The sequence below is a fragment of the Camelus dromedarius genome, chromosome 18 (assembly GCF_036321535.1).
Source record: "Camelus dromedarius isolate mCamDro1 chromosome 18, mCamDro1.pat, whole genome shotgun sequence".
Classification (NCBI taxonomy): Eukaryota; Metazoa; Chordata; class Mammalia; order Artiodactyla; family Camelidae; genus Camelus; species Camelus dromedarius.
The window spans coordinates 42,179,212-42,196,389 of NC_087453.1; the positions used below are offsets into that span (position 1 = coordinate 42,179,212).

At 46.9% G+C, this 17,178-nt stretch overlaps 1 protein-coding gene across 5 annotated transcripts in view; it reads right to left on the reverse strand.

Moving 5' to 3' along the window:
• Nucleotides 1-17,178, reverse strand: part of KIF16B (kinesin family member 16B) — a 244,002-nt gene that overhangs the window by 15,788 nt on the left and 211,036 nt on the right. For 3 of the 5 annotated variants that reach the window (XM_064475897.1, XM_064475900.1, XM_031434277.2), the window contains one exon: nucleotides 9,464-9,547. The exons of 1 other annotated variant lie outside the window; for it this stretch is intronic. In XM_064475897.1, coding sequence (XP_064331967.1) covers nucleotides 9,464-9,547 — 84 coding nt within the window. Of the gene's footprint in view, nucleotides 1-3,597; nucleotides 4,933-9,463; nucleotides 9,548-17,178 lie in introns of those variants that run through there. One more of the 5 variants, XM_064475899.1, reaches the window with a different exon arrangement.

Consider the following 17,178-nt stretch of genomic DNA (forward strand, 5'->3'; position numbering starts at 1 on the left):
CGCCACCAGAACGAGGGAGTGAGTCAGGAACGAGGACCTGGAGCACAGGGAGCCAGGGAACCGACTCGAGAGAGCAGAGGATGATGGAGGAGGGAGGACAGGGAGGATGTGAACCGGGTGGACGCGAGCACGTCCGAAACTGACACGGATTTTAAAAAAGGTTTAAAAACTACACACAGACACAAAACAGCAACAGTTTCACACTCACACAGACACACACACGCACACTCACAGCAAAATGGTCAGAAAGGGTACACGCCCCACCTGTAAGGGCAGTTCCCTTGGGCAGGTGACTCAGTTTGAGATCCTCTGAGAGCAGAGACTGGGGTCATTTACTTAGGGGGACTGGACACAGACACAGAGGGGTGGGAAAGCGAGGGAAGAGGAGAAAAGTCAGTGCAGGGGTGCCGCAGAGGAGGTTACTGGGCTCCGTCCCGCTGGGGGCTCTGAGAGACAGGGAGCAGGTGCTTCCGAGTCGTCCCTGTGATGGAGGGGAGGCGGGCATACTGACCCCAGCCTTGCATCCCTCCAGGTCTCAGAGTTCCCTCCAGGGCCTCTGGACAGGCCGGATCAGGCTTGAGGGAGTGGCCTTGGCTTTGGAGAAGCCCGAGGGGGCAGAGCTGAGAGGCCCTCAAGGCAAGGGCCATGCCAGCCCACAGGGGAACGACCAGCCCCGGCCAGTGTCACAGGGAGGGCGTGAGGGTGGGACTCAGACTAGCACATGGACGTGTCAGCCCTGGGATGGGACTGGGGTGGCGATGACAAAAGGGTTCCCGGCTGCAGCAGGCCTGTGGCTCGGGCTCCCCACACTGGGTAGCCGGTGACGGGGACCAGGCCTTTGCTCCAGGCTCCAGCTGCTTTTTCCTCCCAGTGCTCTCCCTGTGTGCTTGGCACGTGGTTTTCTGATGAGGACTTTCTGACTTTGCAGCAAACGTACTCATTATTTTCCTAAGGCTAAACAGGTATTTTTGAAGGGTTTAAAATACAAGTTTTACTGCAGCCTTAGGCGGTAAGAACTCAGGTGAAGAGCTTAGGCACTGGCCTAAGTGAAGCCATCATCAAATGACTGCAAAGCATTCAGAAACGGCGCCTGTGAGCTCCCTACCCACCCACTGTCTCAGCTCACACCCACCAGACCGGACTGCAGCATCTCCATGGGAGAATCTCCCGAGCAGCACCTGGACAGGAGTATCTCTGGGGCAGCATCTCCATGGGAGCATCCCTGTGGGAGCATCTCCCCAGGAGCACATCCAGGGCAGCACCTCCCCGGGAGCACCTCTGCGGGAGCACCTCCGAGATGGCTGCCAGCCAGGAGCTCCTGGGCCTGGGCTGCACTGCAATCACTTCCAGGAATTCCTGGGCTTTATGTTTTTACAAGATTCTTATCTTATTCCATTACGTAACTCTATCTATATAATTTATACAATACACAGTATTATACCCATATCTAGATCTATATCCAATATTGAATTTGATCTAAAACTGCCATCTCTATACACATCTATAACCTGCATCTGTATTACACACCTATATAACTACATTTATCATTATGCCTATCCACATAATATATAATGAAATCAACACAATTTTACCTTATTAGATAATTCTTTACCTTATTTTGTAATTAATACTATATATATATATATATATCATTGCCCTCCTCCTCCTCCAGTGAGAAATTAAGATTGTGATGCATTTACCACAACATGATCAGGGCTCCCCGGTGGCAATCCAGATCCCGGGAAGAGCAAAGAACTTCACGGGGACACCCCTTATTACGCCCAGACGGTGTGTGCACTGGGGGAAAGGCTAAAGCAGCAGCCTCCAGCAGAAAGAAGCAAGTATAACCGAACAAACATGAGCACTGCTAGAAATTAACGGCGTAAACATGACACTGTCGTACACGTGACTCCGAATGGTTAGGAATTCCTAACGATTTTAGTAACTCGGCGTCACGGGAAGGTGGTCAGTGCTCTCCCACCCTCCATCACCGCCAGTCTTTCCCTCTCCTTTTAGCTGTATTTTATCTGGCACTTCCCCTGGGCCCGGGAGCTAATTAAGTGCTTCAGTGTAAAAGGCCTTTCCTCCCCATCCATCCCTGTTGTGCCACAGCATGAATGTGAGATGTGAGGGGTGGCAGAATGAGGAAACACTAAAATGGTACTTAATTATGCAGAGCAAACAATGAGGTCAACAGCAGCCTGGAGCTACATCTGGCAGGCCAGGTACCGCCTGGTACGGGCGCCAGAGAAGGGAGCTGCAGCCGCCTCCTCCGTCTGTCCCTGCCACGTGGGATGCCTCCTTCTGCTCCACGGCAATGAGACATTTAATAAAAGAAAACAAACAGTGATGTCTCGTGTCTCTAGACGGAGAGCTGGGACAGCCCTCCAGCTGTTTGACGCTGCAGTGCTCAGGCTTCGCTTCATATTGCTTTAAAAAGTGGTGGGGAGATGAGGACTGTCTACACCCAACTTCACAGTGGGGCTGCCCGGCTCCAAAGTCCGCCAGCGTGAGATGTGCTGCGCTACGTCCCCCTGACGCCATTTCCTTCAACAGAAAAGAGCTGGTGAATCTCTGTTGTATCTGTCAAGCCCCACACACCCTATAAAGGAGCACGGCCCAGAAGATGACATATGTTACTGATTTAATGGGGCCTGCACATGACGTGGGACTGTACCTGGGACTGACATCAGAATATCAAAAGCCCAACAAAAGGAAAACATTACCCCTGCAGCTAGCTGTATCTGGGGTGAACAGAAATGGCTTCTGTCACTGTTAGTTTGATACGTCAACTTGGCTGGGCCACAAGGGGCCCGGATGTTTGGTCAAGCATTATTCTGGTGTGTCTGGGGGGTGTTTTTAGATGAGGTGAACATTGCAGGCAATAGATGAGCTGGTGCACCACAGAGCTGGGCTGCAAATGCAGGTCTGATTCGAGAACCTTCTGTGTTATTCCAACACCACGTGGAGTTTCCCCTCTTTCCCAAATCTTTGTCCTAGATCACAGCATCTTCAGCAGCTCTGACTTCACGGAGCGCCAAGAGGAAACAGCCCCCAAACTCCAGCTCAGTCTCCTCTGACGCAGTGACAGCCACTTAATCCCCTTCAAAGACTCTGCCTCCGCGGATGGTGGTAACGGACTGGTAACCGACAACAGCCGCTGCTAATACGAACAACCAGATAGCGAGAAAAGGCGAGTAAATAAAAACGTTAACTGAGGAAGGAAATGGCTCTTTCTGGGCAGAATTTCTCACCCTCTGCCTCTTTCGATAACGGTCCTACCATTCTCCGTTCTGCAGGATCAGCAGAGCGCAGACGGAAAGACGTTCGATTAAGCACAGAATTGCTGGGTATCTTTCAAGTAGCCAAGTAAGTGGGAAAACTCAAGGATTTTCACCTCCTGAAATTTACTTTGAAGCTGAAAGGGTTCGACCTAATAAGTGTCTAAACCAAATGATTCTACTGTTGGAACTGAAGGTTTGAAAGTAACGTAAAACTAAAGCAGAACGAGACACCGTTGTTCGTCAGAAAAGCCGGCCTGTGTGCTGCAGGCCCCATGACCCGGGAAAGTGGCACCTGGCTCGGGGAGGGTTAGGGTGAGGGCTGGGGGCACTGGGGGGGGCATACCAATACAGCAGCTGCTGCTAACACTCTTATTACACGGCGGGTGAGGCACGTGAACTGTCAAGACTTTATTTTGAAAGCAGCTCTTCATTTACCTCACTGTCCCCGTGAGAAAAGACGACACCTGTGAGCTCTGGGTGACCCTCTGTTGTGAGGAAAAGAAACGAACCCGGCCGAGAGCTGGCCCGGCTCCCACAGCGCAGCTCAGTATGTTCCTGTCAACTGCCAACAATTCCACAGGACACGCAATCAGGCAGGGCTGCTCTGTGACCATGAGACAGCAAGACAGACTGACAGACCACTCCACAACTGTGTCGGAACACAAAACCACGAGCACTGTACAAACCATGAAAATGAGCGAATATCCCCCTACTCTGGCTAATAGGGTGGCTGCTGTGCTTTTATCAGTCATGGGTTTTAACCCCACTCTGTTCTTTTTGCTTCCTCTTCTGTAAATTATTGACACCCAGTCACAGAATTAGCCCAGCATCCAATCCAGAGCAAAGCCTCGCTTCCTTGCACTCTGCCCTGAATGACTAAACCTAACCCCAAGTCCTATTATAAATTCTTGGTAACACCTTGCTGAATGACCCCTGCTTCCCATGGTATCTGTTCTTCCTCAGTGCAGTGAGTTACTAAATAGAACACTGTTAAAAAGTAGGTGTGTTTCTGGGGGGTCACCAGCTGAAAGGCATTGACACTGTGTATTTCCTCACAGGCAGAAGCTCAGAGGATGCACCAGGGAAGCCGCGCCTCTCGGTGGGCGGTCTTGCCATCAGCGACCTGGGAGAAGTGCAAAGGGAACACAGCGGCTGTGAGTGACAGCTACGTGTGAATGCAGTGGGGCTGCGCTCATCTCATGATGATCCTGGGCCCCCGATCCTTCTCACACTGGACGACAGCGCGACTGTGATTAAATCGTCAGAAAGCATTTCCACTTTTCCGATGATAATTTTACAGGTTGAAAGAAAGGCTGGTTTTACAGCATGAGATTCCTGGCATCTTCCAGGTATCACCATGAATAAAAATGTTCACATAATTTAGTGTCTCTGCCCTCAGAAATGGATTTTGCAAGGTGATGTGACAAATGGAGACGCTCACGCTGCGACACACTATGAGCTCTTTGTCCGTCCCTGGCTCTTAAGGCAGATCTGAGATGTGCGGGAGGCACCCTCACTTCACTGTCATTGTCCTCATCCCTGCCGCCATCTTCACACTCACCGTCGCACCACCTCTGTTTCTGAGCGCTCCTCTGTGTACCGGGGTGCAGGCTATGCACGTGGTCTCACTCAGTCCTCAGGTCGACTCCTGGAAGGTGGAGGTATCATTTACCCTCATTTTACAGATCAGGAAAATGACAGTGACATTAACTCCAAAGGAGCAAAGCCAGGATCCAAGCCCAGGACGACCTGCTCCAAGGCCCGCACTCTTAGCTTCATGCTATTTGTATCTGTCTTAATAAAGCTCCAGCTAACGAGGTGCATGTGGGGAAGACAGAGGAAGGGGCCCTGGCTGCTGCCTTCTCTAGCACCTTCAGGAGAACGTCCTAGAAACTTCTCAGGATCTGACTTCCAAAGGTGGTGTTTTATTCTTGAAAGCTTTACTGTTTTGGAGGATCCCACCTGTTTTCATTAATTATAGTTACTCCTTGAAATGCTAGACTATTGAGATGATTAGTAGAAATGTTTCCAAGGAGATGAGAACATTCTCTGAAATTAGTGATCCGAAATGCAGCTCTCATCCATCAACAAAAACCAAACCCAAAACTCATGTATTTGGAGCTAGTGTGAGCAGATTTTCTGAGAATTCAGTGAATAATTCAGTGAATGGGAAGCATGTGTGAAATATGGGAGATGAAGAATTTAATTAGATGATGATTCTGCTGCCTTCAAGTAATGGAAAAGTACAACAGGGAAGATCTGAGATGTGAATGTACCTTCTTATACCAGCAAGAAAGTAATTGGAGTCTTACAAGAAGTAAGGTCAAGTCTCACAGACATTCCAGAACAAAGTGTGCAGGGAGACCCAACCCCGCCTCGAGCTCAGGGCGAGCGGAGCAGTGTGGGAAGGAGTAGCTCCCAAACACACTCGAATGAACCGAGGCTTCGCCACCGACTGGCTGCGCCACCTTCTCTATCCTCCCCGAGACCCAGTTTTCTCGCCTGTAAAATGGAGATGATAATAGAGGTCACCCCAACAGCTGGCGGGAGGAGTAAATGGCAGGGCATAGACGCATTCCACGTCGTAAACTCCCCGTGCACCTGAGACGGCAGCAGCTGTGTGTGAAAGCACACGGGACTGCCAGGATCCCACCAGTCTGACCCACGACAGTGGCAGGTTCAGCCTAACAGTGACGAGATCTGGCGCCTTTCTGCTCAAAGATGACTCATCAGGCAGACTGATGTGACCCCTTCCCGCTACCTCACAGTCTCGTCTGCCAGCCTCCGTCTCCTGGGCTGCTGTCCGCATCACAAGAAGGGAGCTGGGAAACGGTCACACGTGGGGAGTGTCGCGATCATACCCCTTGGACTAACCAGCCAGCAGGGCCCGCCCACGACGCACACACTTAACACGGGGCTGGTCCCGGGGCCGCCATGGCGGCGACAGGGAGACGCACCCGCGTTAGAAACCGTCAAAGCGTCTAGGGTTCTTTACGAGCAAGAGCACCAGTCGGCACAGGAGCATGAGCTGCAAAGCAGAAACAGGCCAGATTCCAGCCAAACTGCTCCAGGTACAAGCCGGACTTGTCACGATAACTGTGTGGCTGGAGCTGATACAAGCTTATCAATAAGAGTTAGTGCTGGAGCCAGACTCACGCTCCTCCGTCTCCCATCACCCGTCTCTCACTCAGCCCTGCCTCCTTGTGATGCAGCGGGCTGCACGCGCAGACCCTGGCCCCACACTGCCACCGCCACCGCCGCCGCCGCCGCCACACACACCAATGTTCATCTCCCCGGGGGGGATCTTCATCGCTAAAACATCCCATAATTTCTGTAAAAAATGACCTATCATTTTTTACAATGATTATTTTAACATTTTTACAAATAAGATTTTGCTTACATAAGATGAAAAGTGGCAACATGGTGTCTATGTCTTTAATGTGAAAACATTTCATACTTTTTTGCTGAGAGACTCAAACACAGCATCCAAATCCTGGAAATATTTTAAATATTTTGATAGCGAGGAAGATCGAAACGTGACTGACTGCTTGCTTAAAACACAGCATTATACGGCTCAATCAGCATGAAGAAGTTTATAAAGCTGCCTTTCTGGATTTTAAAAATTGTCAGATAACTCCCTGTGAGCAAACACTATGTACGTTAGCGTACCAGTACAAATGTGTCCTCCTGGAATCCGTCTTTCTGGGTGTGCCTGTGTACTTAATCACAGCTCTAGGTAAAGGTTCACACAGAAACTTACAAACATATACTCTTAGGAGGAAAGAAATGTCTCAATTATCTTGACTGTCTATGTAACACCCAGCACCGTCTCCAACATGTATTAGGAATTAAATAAATGTACATCGAATTAAATCAACGAGGAAACTCAGGGAAAAGAAATGTTAATTTTCACATGAAAATGAACTAAATCAGTGACTACTGATATTAGATCAAAAAAAAAATCACAATAGTTGCAGAAAGCTAATCCAAGGGTCTCAGATGAACTTTCCGTTAAAGCAAAGTTGAATTGCACTCTCTCCTTGAAAAGAACAACTATTCTAGGATGTGACTGTGGACGCTGAAGAGATGCATCTCCTTTAAAATGTAAACCCCTATATCCACAAGGTGTGGAAGCCACCAGAGAAACAGTCCCAGGCACGGGAAGGGTCTTTGTATTGAAAGAGACGTTAAACTCACGGTTACCAGGTGGGAAAGGGGGTGGGAAGGGATAAACGGGGAGTTCGAGATGTGCAGGTGCTAACCACTATCTATAAAATAAACAAGTTTCTTTTTGCACAACACAAGGAACTATATTCAATATCTTATAGGAACCTACAATGAAAAAGGATCTGAAATGAATATATGTGTGTATACATATGACTGAAACATGAAGCTGTACACCAGAAATTGACACAACACTGTAAACTGACTACACGTCAATTAAAAAAAAAAAAAAAGAAACATTAACGCAGAACGCTGTCCGTCAACTGCTGGCTCAGTGGGGCTAAGTGATAAAGTAGGAGATGCTGAAAGAACAAACATGGGTTCCACCTGAAGGTACCAAGTATGAAAGAGTGGCCTGGACGTCGCCCTGACTCTGGAGGCTGCAGGGGAAAGACGAGAGGCCCTGAGAGCGGGGTCACAGGATGCCCGCCCTGCGGTGGCACCGCTGCCCCACGGGGATTCAAGCAGAGCCCTGAGGCTGAGCAGGGATGACGACAGCCTCTTTTCTGTTAGTTTACAAACTTGTTTTTATAGATCGCCATCTGCATCTTCCAATCAAAGGCAAGTCTGGATAACTGAGGCAGGTAAGAGCTTGGCAAAGAAAACCATCACTGGTTCTATTGTTATTTTTATATTTTTTGTACGCTACTTGCTCAAGGAGGCTCACCACGGAAATTCTTCGAGTGAATGTCAATCCTTCAGTCGGGCATTAGGGTCATGTCACCTCCCAGGATGACTTATAGAGGCCTGCAAGGACCCATCCAAGCCTCAGGTGTAATAGTTCCAGGGCCTTTTCAAACGTGTAATTCTCCACGTTAACTCCCGTGCTGTGCCTGTAAGCATGGCCACACCCTCACACTCGGCTCTTCTCCGAGCAGTTCTATGCTGAGGATCTCAAAACTCTAAGATGCCCTTCATGGACCACAGTACCCTACTCTCTAGATTCCCCATGGCCCCCACTCACCTCCTTTTGCTCTCTCAGGAAACTCCAGCCTCAGGATGTTTCCCCACCCCTCGGTGCCCTGGCTTTCACTGGCCTCCACAGGCAAGCATCTCAACCTGGCCATCTCCAGGAATGAGGTTCACACCTGGTTTTTACGGAGGACTTCACATTTCAGAAAGGGCTGCCTTGGGCCTTCCCTTATTCGATTTCATTTGCAATGGGTCTTATTTTTATTCCTCTTAAAGGAGTAGCAGCAGAGGGGACTCTGCGAGGCCCCCAGGAAGCCTGCTGGCCAGAGCGAGCACTTTGTCATCTCTTCCTGTCTGCCTCAGTGGCCCACCACGGCGAGAGAGTCGCCAACAACCGAGGGCCACCTGCGACCACGCCTCAGCACAGACACTGCCTCAGTGGCACCCAGTGCCAACCAAACAAGCAGCTCTGTCCAGAAAAGAAACACACGCTGTACAAAGCAGTCAACCGTGTGTGCTGGTGGGGAGGCACTCAGAGAAACAGCAGGTGTGCTGAACCCAAGTTCTCCATGGAGCTGGCTCAGAAGAGGGAGTTACAACAAGACAAACAAAACCTAACCAGGACGAAAATAGGTATGCGTCTTTTTGCTTTCAACCATCTTGAAAAAGTAACAATGATGCAATACTATAAATCTTCAGTTAATTAATTCAACTTCTTGGCAGCAAGCTCCGTACCCCCATTCCGCACCGTGTCCCATCTGTCTACGTGAATATTTAGTTCTCACCCACCGCCTGCTTCCCAACCCTTAGAATAAATGTACCTCCTTAAAAGCTGGGAAAACGCTCTGTGAGGCCAGAGCGGGAGGCCTTGTATTGTAAGTAAACTGATGTCAGTCCTGACAGTCTGCTGCTGCCACCTCCCGTGTTAATGAGGCAGCACCTTCACACTTGAGAATCAGAGTTCAGTGACTAAGGGGACTGATTCTCACCGGTCAGACGGCCAATGCTCTTCACACAGAGAAAGGAAAGCTTAATTCCATTACCTCTAAGTGACTTCGCCTCTCAGCAATCACCCGTTCGTCCTTGTTTCCAAACAGTTTCTTTGGAGGGAATTCAAGGGTAGCAAGCTGAAATAGACATTTTACAAGAGATGCATTAATGTCACACCTATGGTCTCGGGCTCTTATTACCCTGTCATTTGGACTCTCCATCATGGGGTAAAAAAAGACAGAGGTCAGAAGTGTAAAGATGGTAGGTCCTGCCTTCCTTGACCACCAACTGTGTGACCTTGGAAAGGTCATGTGAGGCACCACAAAGATCAAAAGAGAGAGAGGACTGACGGGGACGCAAAGGAAGGAGAGACTGGAGTCTCAATGTTTTGTCCCAGACGACACATTGGACTCTGCCAGATGGTGTTTCACAAGTTTTATTTTATAAAACACGAGTTTGTTATTCTTTTAGCCCCTCCTTATACTAAAATTCAATTGTTTTTGTGCTGAGGCGAGATTTTGAAAACTCAGCTTGCATACTACCTGAACATTCTGTGAGAGTTCTCAGACCGTTACAACGGCTCTTTAAGCCTTCCACGTTGCCTTTCCTCAGCTACTGATGCGAATGAAGACTGCCCGTGTGAAGAGACGGCTTCTCTTTCAGTCTTTTCTCCTTATTTCCCAGGGAATAAAGGTTCAGAAGTTGCTCTAGCCAGGTCTTGGAATTTCACAGGTGTTTTCCTCATGCTTCTCCTCTTGCAAGTATAAAAATCGTAATAAAAACGTGTATTATGGACTCCAAGGCAAGAAAGGACTCTCTAATCTGGTGGGAACCTGACCAGCCAGTGTCACTTTGGCTGAATGAATGCTAAGCGGTAATAGTTACTGGTGTTGATGAAATTCCCTATTTTCTTCCTTCCTCGCCTTGTCAGATTCAGACGCATTGAGAGGCCAAAGAAACATTATTCAGGAAGCGTGAACATTTCTCCCACGATATAGGTCGCAATATGCCACAAAATTCCTGTTCTATACACATGCAGATCTTAGTTGATTTAAATTTATATTGCCACAGTGGGAGTCAAAAATTAAGAACTAGCGTCTGTATATATAGCACTGTGAAAACTTAGCACTCAAGTAGAATACACATACAGACGAGATCGGGCGCGTTCAGGGTGGTATGGCCGTGGACAGAATACACACACAGAAAACGCACGTGTCATAAATGCACAACCTGATGAATTTTCAACATCTCAACACGCTGCAACCACCACCCAGATCAAGAAACAGACCATCCCCAGCACCCTGGGGAAGACACCCAAGTACCCCCCTCCTCTGTCCCTTCCTGTTCTGTACAAAGGCTGGCGCCAGCCTGACTTCTAACAGCATCATTTAGTTTTTCCCAGTTTTGAACCTCATGTTAAACGGTGCCACGCGGCATGAACCCTCGTGTGTCTACGATCATCGCTCCGCCTCACAGTTGAGAGATCTGTCCATGTGTCACGTGCAGTCAGTCTGCTCTCTCCTGGGATTGAATGGGATTCCATCGCGTGAACACCCACTGCAGATTTGGTCGGTCTCTTGTTATTGGGCTTTTGGCTGGCCTCCAGTTTCTGGCCACTAGGCATTGCGCTGCTATGAACATTTTCCTGTAGGTTTCCTGATAAACATACGCAGGGATTCCTACTGGCCATAGTCTTATGGGTAGGCCACATGGAATGCAAGTGTTCAGCTGTGTTTGAGATGATCAAATGGTCTCCAAAGCGGCTGTTCTAACTGACACTCCCACCAGCAGTGATTAAGAGACCCCAGCGCTTCAGACCCTCGCCGTCCCCTGGTGCTGTGTCTTCTTCATCTTACGGTTCTGGTGGCGATGCCGTGACTTCCACCGTGGTTCACACTTGCATTTTTCTAGTGAGCTTGGCGTTGAGCATCTTTTCACATACGTGCTCACTGACCATCTGGTAACTCATTTTGGGGACGTGTCCGCTCAATTCTTTGAGCTATTGGTATACACCTTTTTCTTATTAAGAGTGATTCTCCCTTTTCATTCCCTTCAAAGTGTCTCTGATGACTTTATAGCCCTTTTCAAAAGTGAACCGAAGTCGGGCAGAGATGTGCTCCTTGCACACTCAAGTGCCGTCTCCAGCAAAGCCGGGAACCCTTCGGGTGGACGGGGTGTGGCCCCCCTTCCTCCTCCTTTTCTCACCAGTGGTCCAACTGGGCTGCTGACATTCAAATTCAAAATCGGTTCCCGGTAAAGAGAAAGACCACGGGCGCTGCGGTAAGACAGGCCCAATCTGAGCCTTGGTGTGAACCACTGACCAGCTAACTAGGCTGTGCTTCTCCGAGCCTGTGTATTCTCTGCTGAAAAAACAATGCAGACGATGGTACTCAACACGAGCAGGTTTCTGTGAAGATTTGGTTAAGTCATGCGGAATGGACCTTAGCTACTCTCGTGAGTTACCAGGCCTCTGGGTAGCACTAAGAAAGTGGCAGGCCACATCCCCTGGTCCCTTCCACCCGCCCCTGCCCCCATCCCTGGACTGGTGATGTGGTTCAAGGAGCAAAACTTTTCTGGAACCCTGGCTTCATCGGCCCAAACACACTACCCATACGGTGCAGCTTAGGGAAGACAGGTACCCAGAGCGTGTCTTCTGGGCTTCATCCAGCCTCAAATTCATCTTGAACACATGTGTTCCCCTGCCCCACCCCCAACCCAAATGTGGTGATACTGACAGCCTGGCAAGCATGCTTTCACAGTTGGATGTTTTGTCATTTTCCTATGTGGCTGATGAGGTGGCGTGGTTTCTGCCAGGGGAAATTTACAGTCACACTAGCATGCTCAGTCGGATGCGGTGCACTGAAAGGACCCCAGGCAGCTAAACCGGGTGCAGAACAAGCATTTAAATTTCCTCGTAGTCAACAGCAGCCCTCCATCCTGAGATAGAGGCTAACAGTTTGTGCTATGACTATCCACCCTGTGAAATAACTCCGTATAAATTATGTGTTAACACTGTTGCTCAGATTTTAGGAAGAAAAGGGCAAACTTAAACAGCATCGAGGCACATTGTCATAGGACCATAATGGTCACCAGTCCCGCTTCAGAGATAAAGAAATGCAGGGTCAGAGCTCAGGGACTTAAGAAGGTTCCAAGTCGTGGGGTGGCTGAGTTAAGGCGAGGAATCGGGACTGACTGTAGGTTTTCACGGCAAGGATGTAAAAGGTGTCTGCAGGGTATAGAAGCCCCTCCCCAAGTCCTCAAGCGTCTAGAATTCAGATGAAAGACAGTAACCCTTCCTTCAGTGGATGAACTGGAAAAATGAGGGACAGCTGCTGCCAGTGGTCAAAGGTTCAAAGGGAGCCGTCGACGGAACCACACTGAGGACCTGCACCCAACAAGGCGTCAGGGACAGCAGCGGGGTGGCAGGAAGGGGGTGAGTCTGCAGGCAGGCTCCCCGGAAGTCTGTCCTGGGATGTACAGGATGGTAGTTCCTGTCACCCTACTCTTCACATAATAAAACACAAGAATGATGGAGCGAAGTGTGGGAGGGAGGGAGAAAAGGAAAAGGAGCAAAAGTTCCGACGTGATTCAGGGTGAACACACGTGGCCTCGCCCATGTCCTCCTGGTGGGGCTGGGATGTGAACAAGCTGAAGCAGAAGGGCAAAGCTGTGAGGCAAGTTCTTAAAAAAAGTATTACCTCCATTAAAATAATTATATTTACATCAGAAACAGCCTTCCAACCTCTTCCCTCGATAGAACAGCAAACCCCCTCCATTTCTCCTTGTTAGAGCATCTTGGCAGTGCTCTTTGGGCCTTACTATCCACAGGCTCTTAGGCTGAATGAGATGAGGTTGCCAGTTCTCAAGTTCAGAATGGCTGAAAATCAGCAATCCCATCCGGTTAAACCCCGCATAAAACTGTGACATCTTTTAAACGACCACTAAGGCCAGGACACGTTTCCAGCTGCCTTCACCTGCCAAGCGTAAACATTTTCACTTGATGGATTGTTGACTGGTTGTATCTAAACCAATAGCCTTTCAAAAGGAAATTTTTTTTCTGAAGGCATTCAAAACTGAAACAGAAGCAGAAATATATTAAAGAATATGCAACACTGAGCAGCCAAGGAGTTGTGGAAACAGCACGGGAGTCACCGGAGCCATTCAGGGGCCAACAACTGTTGACGTGGGACAAATGATAGGACCACTCCCAACATCAGCCCAGCCTTCAGAAAGAGGGGAAAAAGAAAAACAAAGACCACCACAGGCTTTACTTGGATTAGGGGAAAGAGAGCAGGAACGTTGCTCTATTCTTAATATTACAAAGTCCCTATAATCCTTTATAATGTTACACACCTTTAAATATTATAAAATCCTTAAAAGAGTTCAGAGATCTGGGCAGAAAAGAAGCCTGAACTTTTTCTCTCCAAAATATAAAGCCACAACCTCGTTTATTTTAAAACAGAACAGCAAAAGCAACCCTCTCTAGGTTTTATTTCTGAATTGTGAATTGTTTAAACTGCCCCAAATATTTTTAAAAAATGGACAATTTACCAAGACAGAAAGAACCACTAGTCAGGACAAATTATGTGCCTGGAGAGCCAAAAAAAGGGGAAAAAATATCTCTTCTATTTTGCAAGAAGTGTTGCTGTCTGAAAAGTAATATTTCCAACAAATTAAGAATACAAGGAAGGCTCCGGGCGGGGTGACCCTGAGCTGCCCCCTCGCTTCTCTGCTCCCGTCCTGCACACTTTGACATCTACTGTCTGGGTGGTTGGTTGGCTTCTCATGTTAAACAGAAACTTTTAAATAAAATCAGTATTATTTGGACATCTGCATTTCTTCTCAAGTTCTGTACATTTAAAAATTTTCATTTTTACTGCTTCATTTTTTTAGTCTAGCAGACAGTGGAGATCTGATTTCCAGGAGAAACACTGTCAGGAACAGTAAATGGCCATCCGCAGGTGGGGAGACTCCTTTTCGATTTCCTTTGGAACCGCTGATGAAGGAAACAGTGTCCTACGTTTCTCAAAATTAAAGTTTCTGAAGTTCTGTGTTCCTCACAATAACTGAATTTTAAAGGAACTCAGATAAATATTTGTTATTTGTATAAAATTGATCGAAATACTTAAGATTCAGTTATGAGCAAAAAATAATTTTCTTTTTTTAAAATAAGATTTCATTTTCTGGTAGAATCGGCTTGCTAATTTCTACCCCAAAAGAATGTTGGGATTTTTATTGGGATTGTATTGAATATACAGATCATCTGGGGAAGAAGTGACATTATCAAGTACTGAGTTCACCACTCCATGGGGGGAAGAAAAGATTCCATTTTCGTAAAGAGTGAGAACCATCATTTCTTCTTATAACTTGCATGGAGAGAGTCTCATGTTAAAAAATGTGATTAAAACGGAAATAATCTTTCCTCAAACCATAGCATTGGATGGAACAGCTCTGGTTACAGATGGTGGAGTAAAGCCTTTATTTGCTCCCCTTAGCTCCTTCAAAAGCACCAAAAACAACAGAAGAGATGAAAAGTAGAGGAGGCACTCTGTCACCCAACTAGGAAACCACCACAGCCCAAGGGGCAGGTCTGGCGGTCCCGGGGAGCGGAGCCTCCCCCCACCCCACCCCTCCCAGCTGTCCACCTGAGAGGGTGTCCCAACTCCCAGGTATTCCATGACGCTGCGATTAAAGAGACAAGCTGGGGACAAGGAGAAGGCAGGGGCACCTGCAGCAGAGAGGAGGGCAGCGGGGGCTGGGAGAGGAGGACCTGGGCTGCTCAAGGTGTTGGAGGGAGAAATGGCCAGAGGAGGCACTGCCACAGACGGTGACCCTCAGCCCTCGTCAACATCAGAAAATAATGGAAGATGTGTAGCAATGCAAAGGAGAGAGATGGACAAAAAAATTCAGAAAAGTTCCAGGCAAAGGTTTAGGTACATGGTAGCTGGCAGGCCTCCTCCTCTCCAGTTATCTGTCCCCTCGTTGTCCCCATGATTCACTGGTGTCCCCCACCCTGCAAAAACTAGTCCACTTCACTTAAAGATGAGAAATAATTAGAAGGAACCAAAACTGAACTATGAATCAAAGGGCGTTGAGGAGATGCTGAATGAAAGATAAGCAAAAGGCAGACAAAGAAGAGACACAGAAAAGACAGGAAGAATTCAGGCAAGAAATTACCTGTAGTCTTAAGGAACCACAAACATCGTCTCTAAAGAAAGAGCCAAAAGAAGTGAATGACACATCGTTTTTTTTTAATATTTTTTCCTAGAATCACATTTAGTTCGGAGGTGGTAGTGGAGAAAAATTTAATTTGAAGTTGAGCAATTTCGTCAGTTTTACTTGATTTTCTTTCACTTCTGTTAAATTCAAAATTAAACTTAATGCTTATAATTAAACATAGCATATCTAGAAGGATAGTGTTATAAAATGATTTCATTCTTTATTCCTATTCTTTTTATTTCCTCATTTTAAGTTCTTTCTATCAATCTACATATCCATCCCTTTATCTGTGCCTTTTCATTTAAGTACTTAAAATAATGCCCATTAAATGGTCATATTAATTATATTTAGATGAATGATTTTGAGTCATCTGCTGCTTTCTTCTTATATTCTGTGAATTTTTTTTATAAATGAGCATGCATCATTTTTATAGAAACAATAAAAAGTGATTATGCCTTTTACAAATTGAATGTAACAGTTAAATTAACACCATAAGCCTTTTTCTTTTCATAACCTGGGATTTGGGGCAATCAGATTTCCAGTCTCAGCTCAGCAAAGAGCTGGCTGTATAATCTCTCTAGTTCCTGGTTTCATCATCTTTTAAAATGAAGGAGCTGAACTAAGAATTTAAGTTTCCTTTCAGTGCTGAAATTCTGTATCCCAGGTGCTGACGATTAGAATCTCTCTACACTGAGTTAGAAGCAGCACTTTAGATACCATGGAGATATTTTCCCTATTATCTTGGCTGTCTTGCTTTTGAGGAGTGTACCTTACTGCCTGTAAAATCTTCATAGCAGCCGTATTTGAAGGAAGGCAAACACGTGCACAGGGAAAACAGAGCCTGATATAAGAACGAAATGCTCATCTTCAAGGGGTTGTAGAATAGGAGGATGGAGACAAACAGGGATGCAGTATTCATAAGAAAACCCTTAAAATGTTCTCTTTCTGGGTTGGACCATGAGCTCGCCTCTCCTCGCAACCACAACAAAACTACAACCGACTTCTGAACAGCCATTGAGAAAAAAGACTGGAGCCTAGTGAAATGCTCTCTTCCTGCTAAAGCCGTGTCCTTACAGCAGGGCTGGGAAATGATACTAAGACTTTCGTGCTCTTATAGGAAAACTGTACATTAAAGTTAAAAATGATGACTGAGGTCAAATACATTAGATATTTACGGGAGACGGGACAGGCCTAGAGAACACTGGGAGAAAACTTACCAGCCCCATGGCCTACTTTGTACAATAAAGAAACTTGATTATGCAGAGTAAAACATAGGAAACAAATAGATGAGAATAAAAATAGCACATTTCTAACATTTCTTTGGCTGAAGAGAAACATAACGACAAGAATATTCTGTAATTTAGTAAATGAAACATAGTCTAAAGACAAGAGGACTGAAATAAAAGCCTTTTAAAAAATGAAATCGATAATTTTGAGGCCAACTGGTTTCCAATGAAATTTGTCTTGCCTTCCTCACTGCCAGTGGAGTCTAAAAATCCAAATTAGTAACGTTATTCTGCATGTTCAAGAAACAAGCTGCTGACTTCTA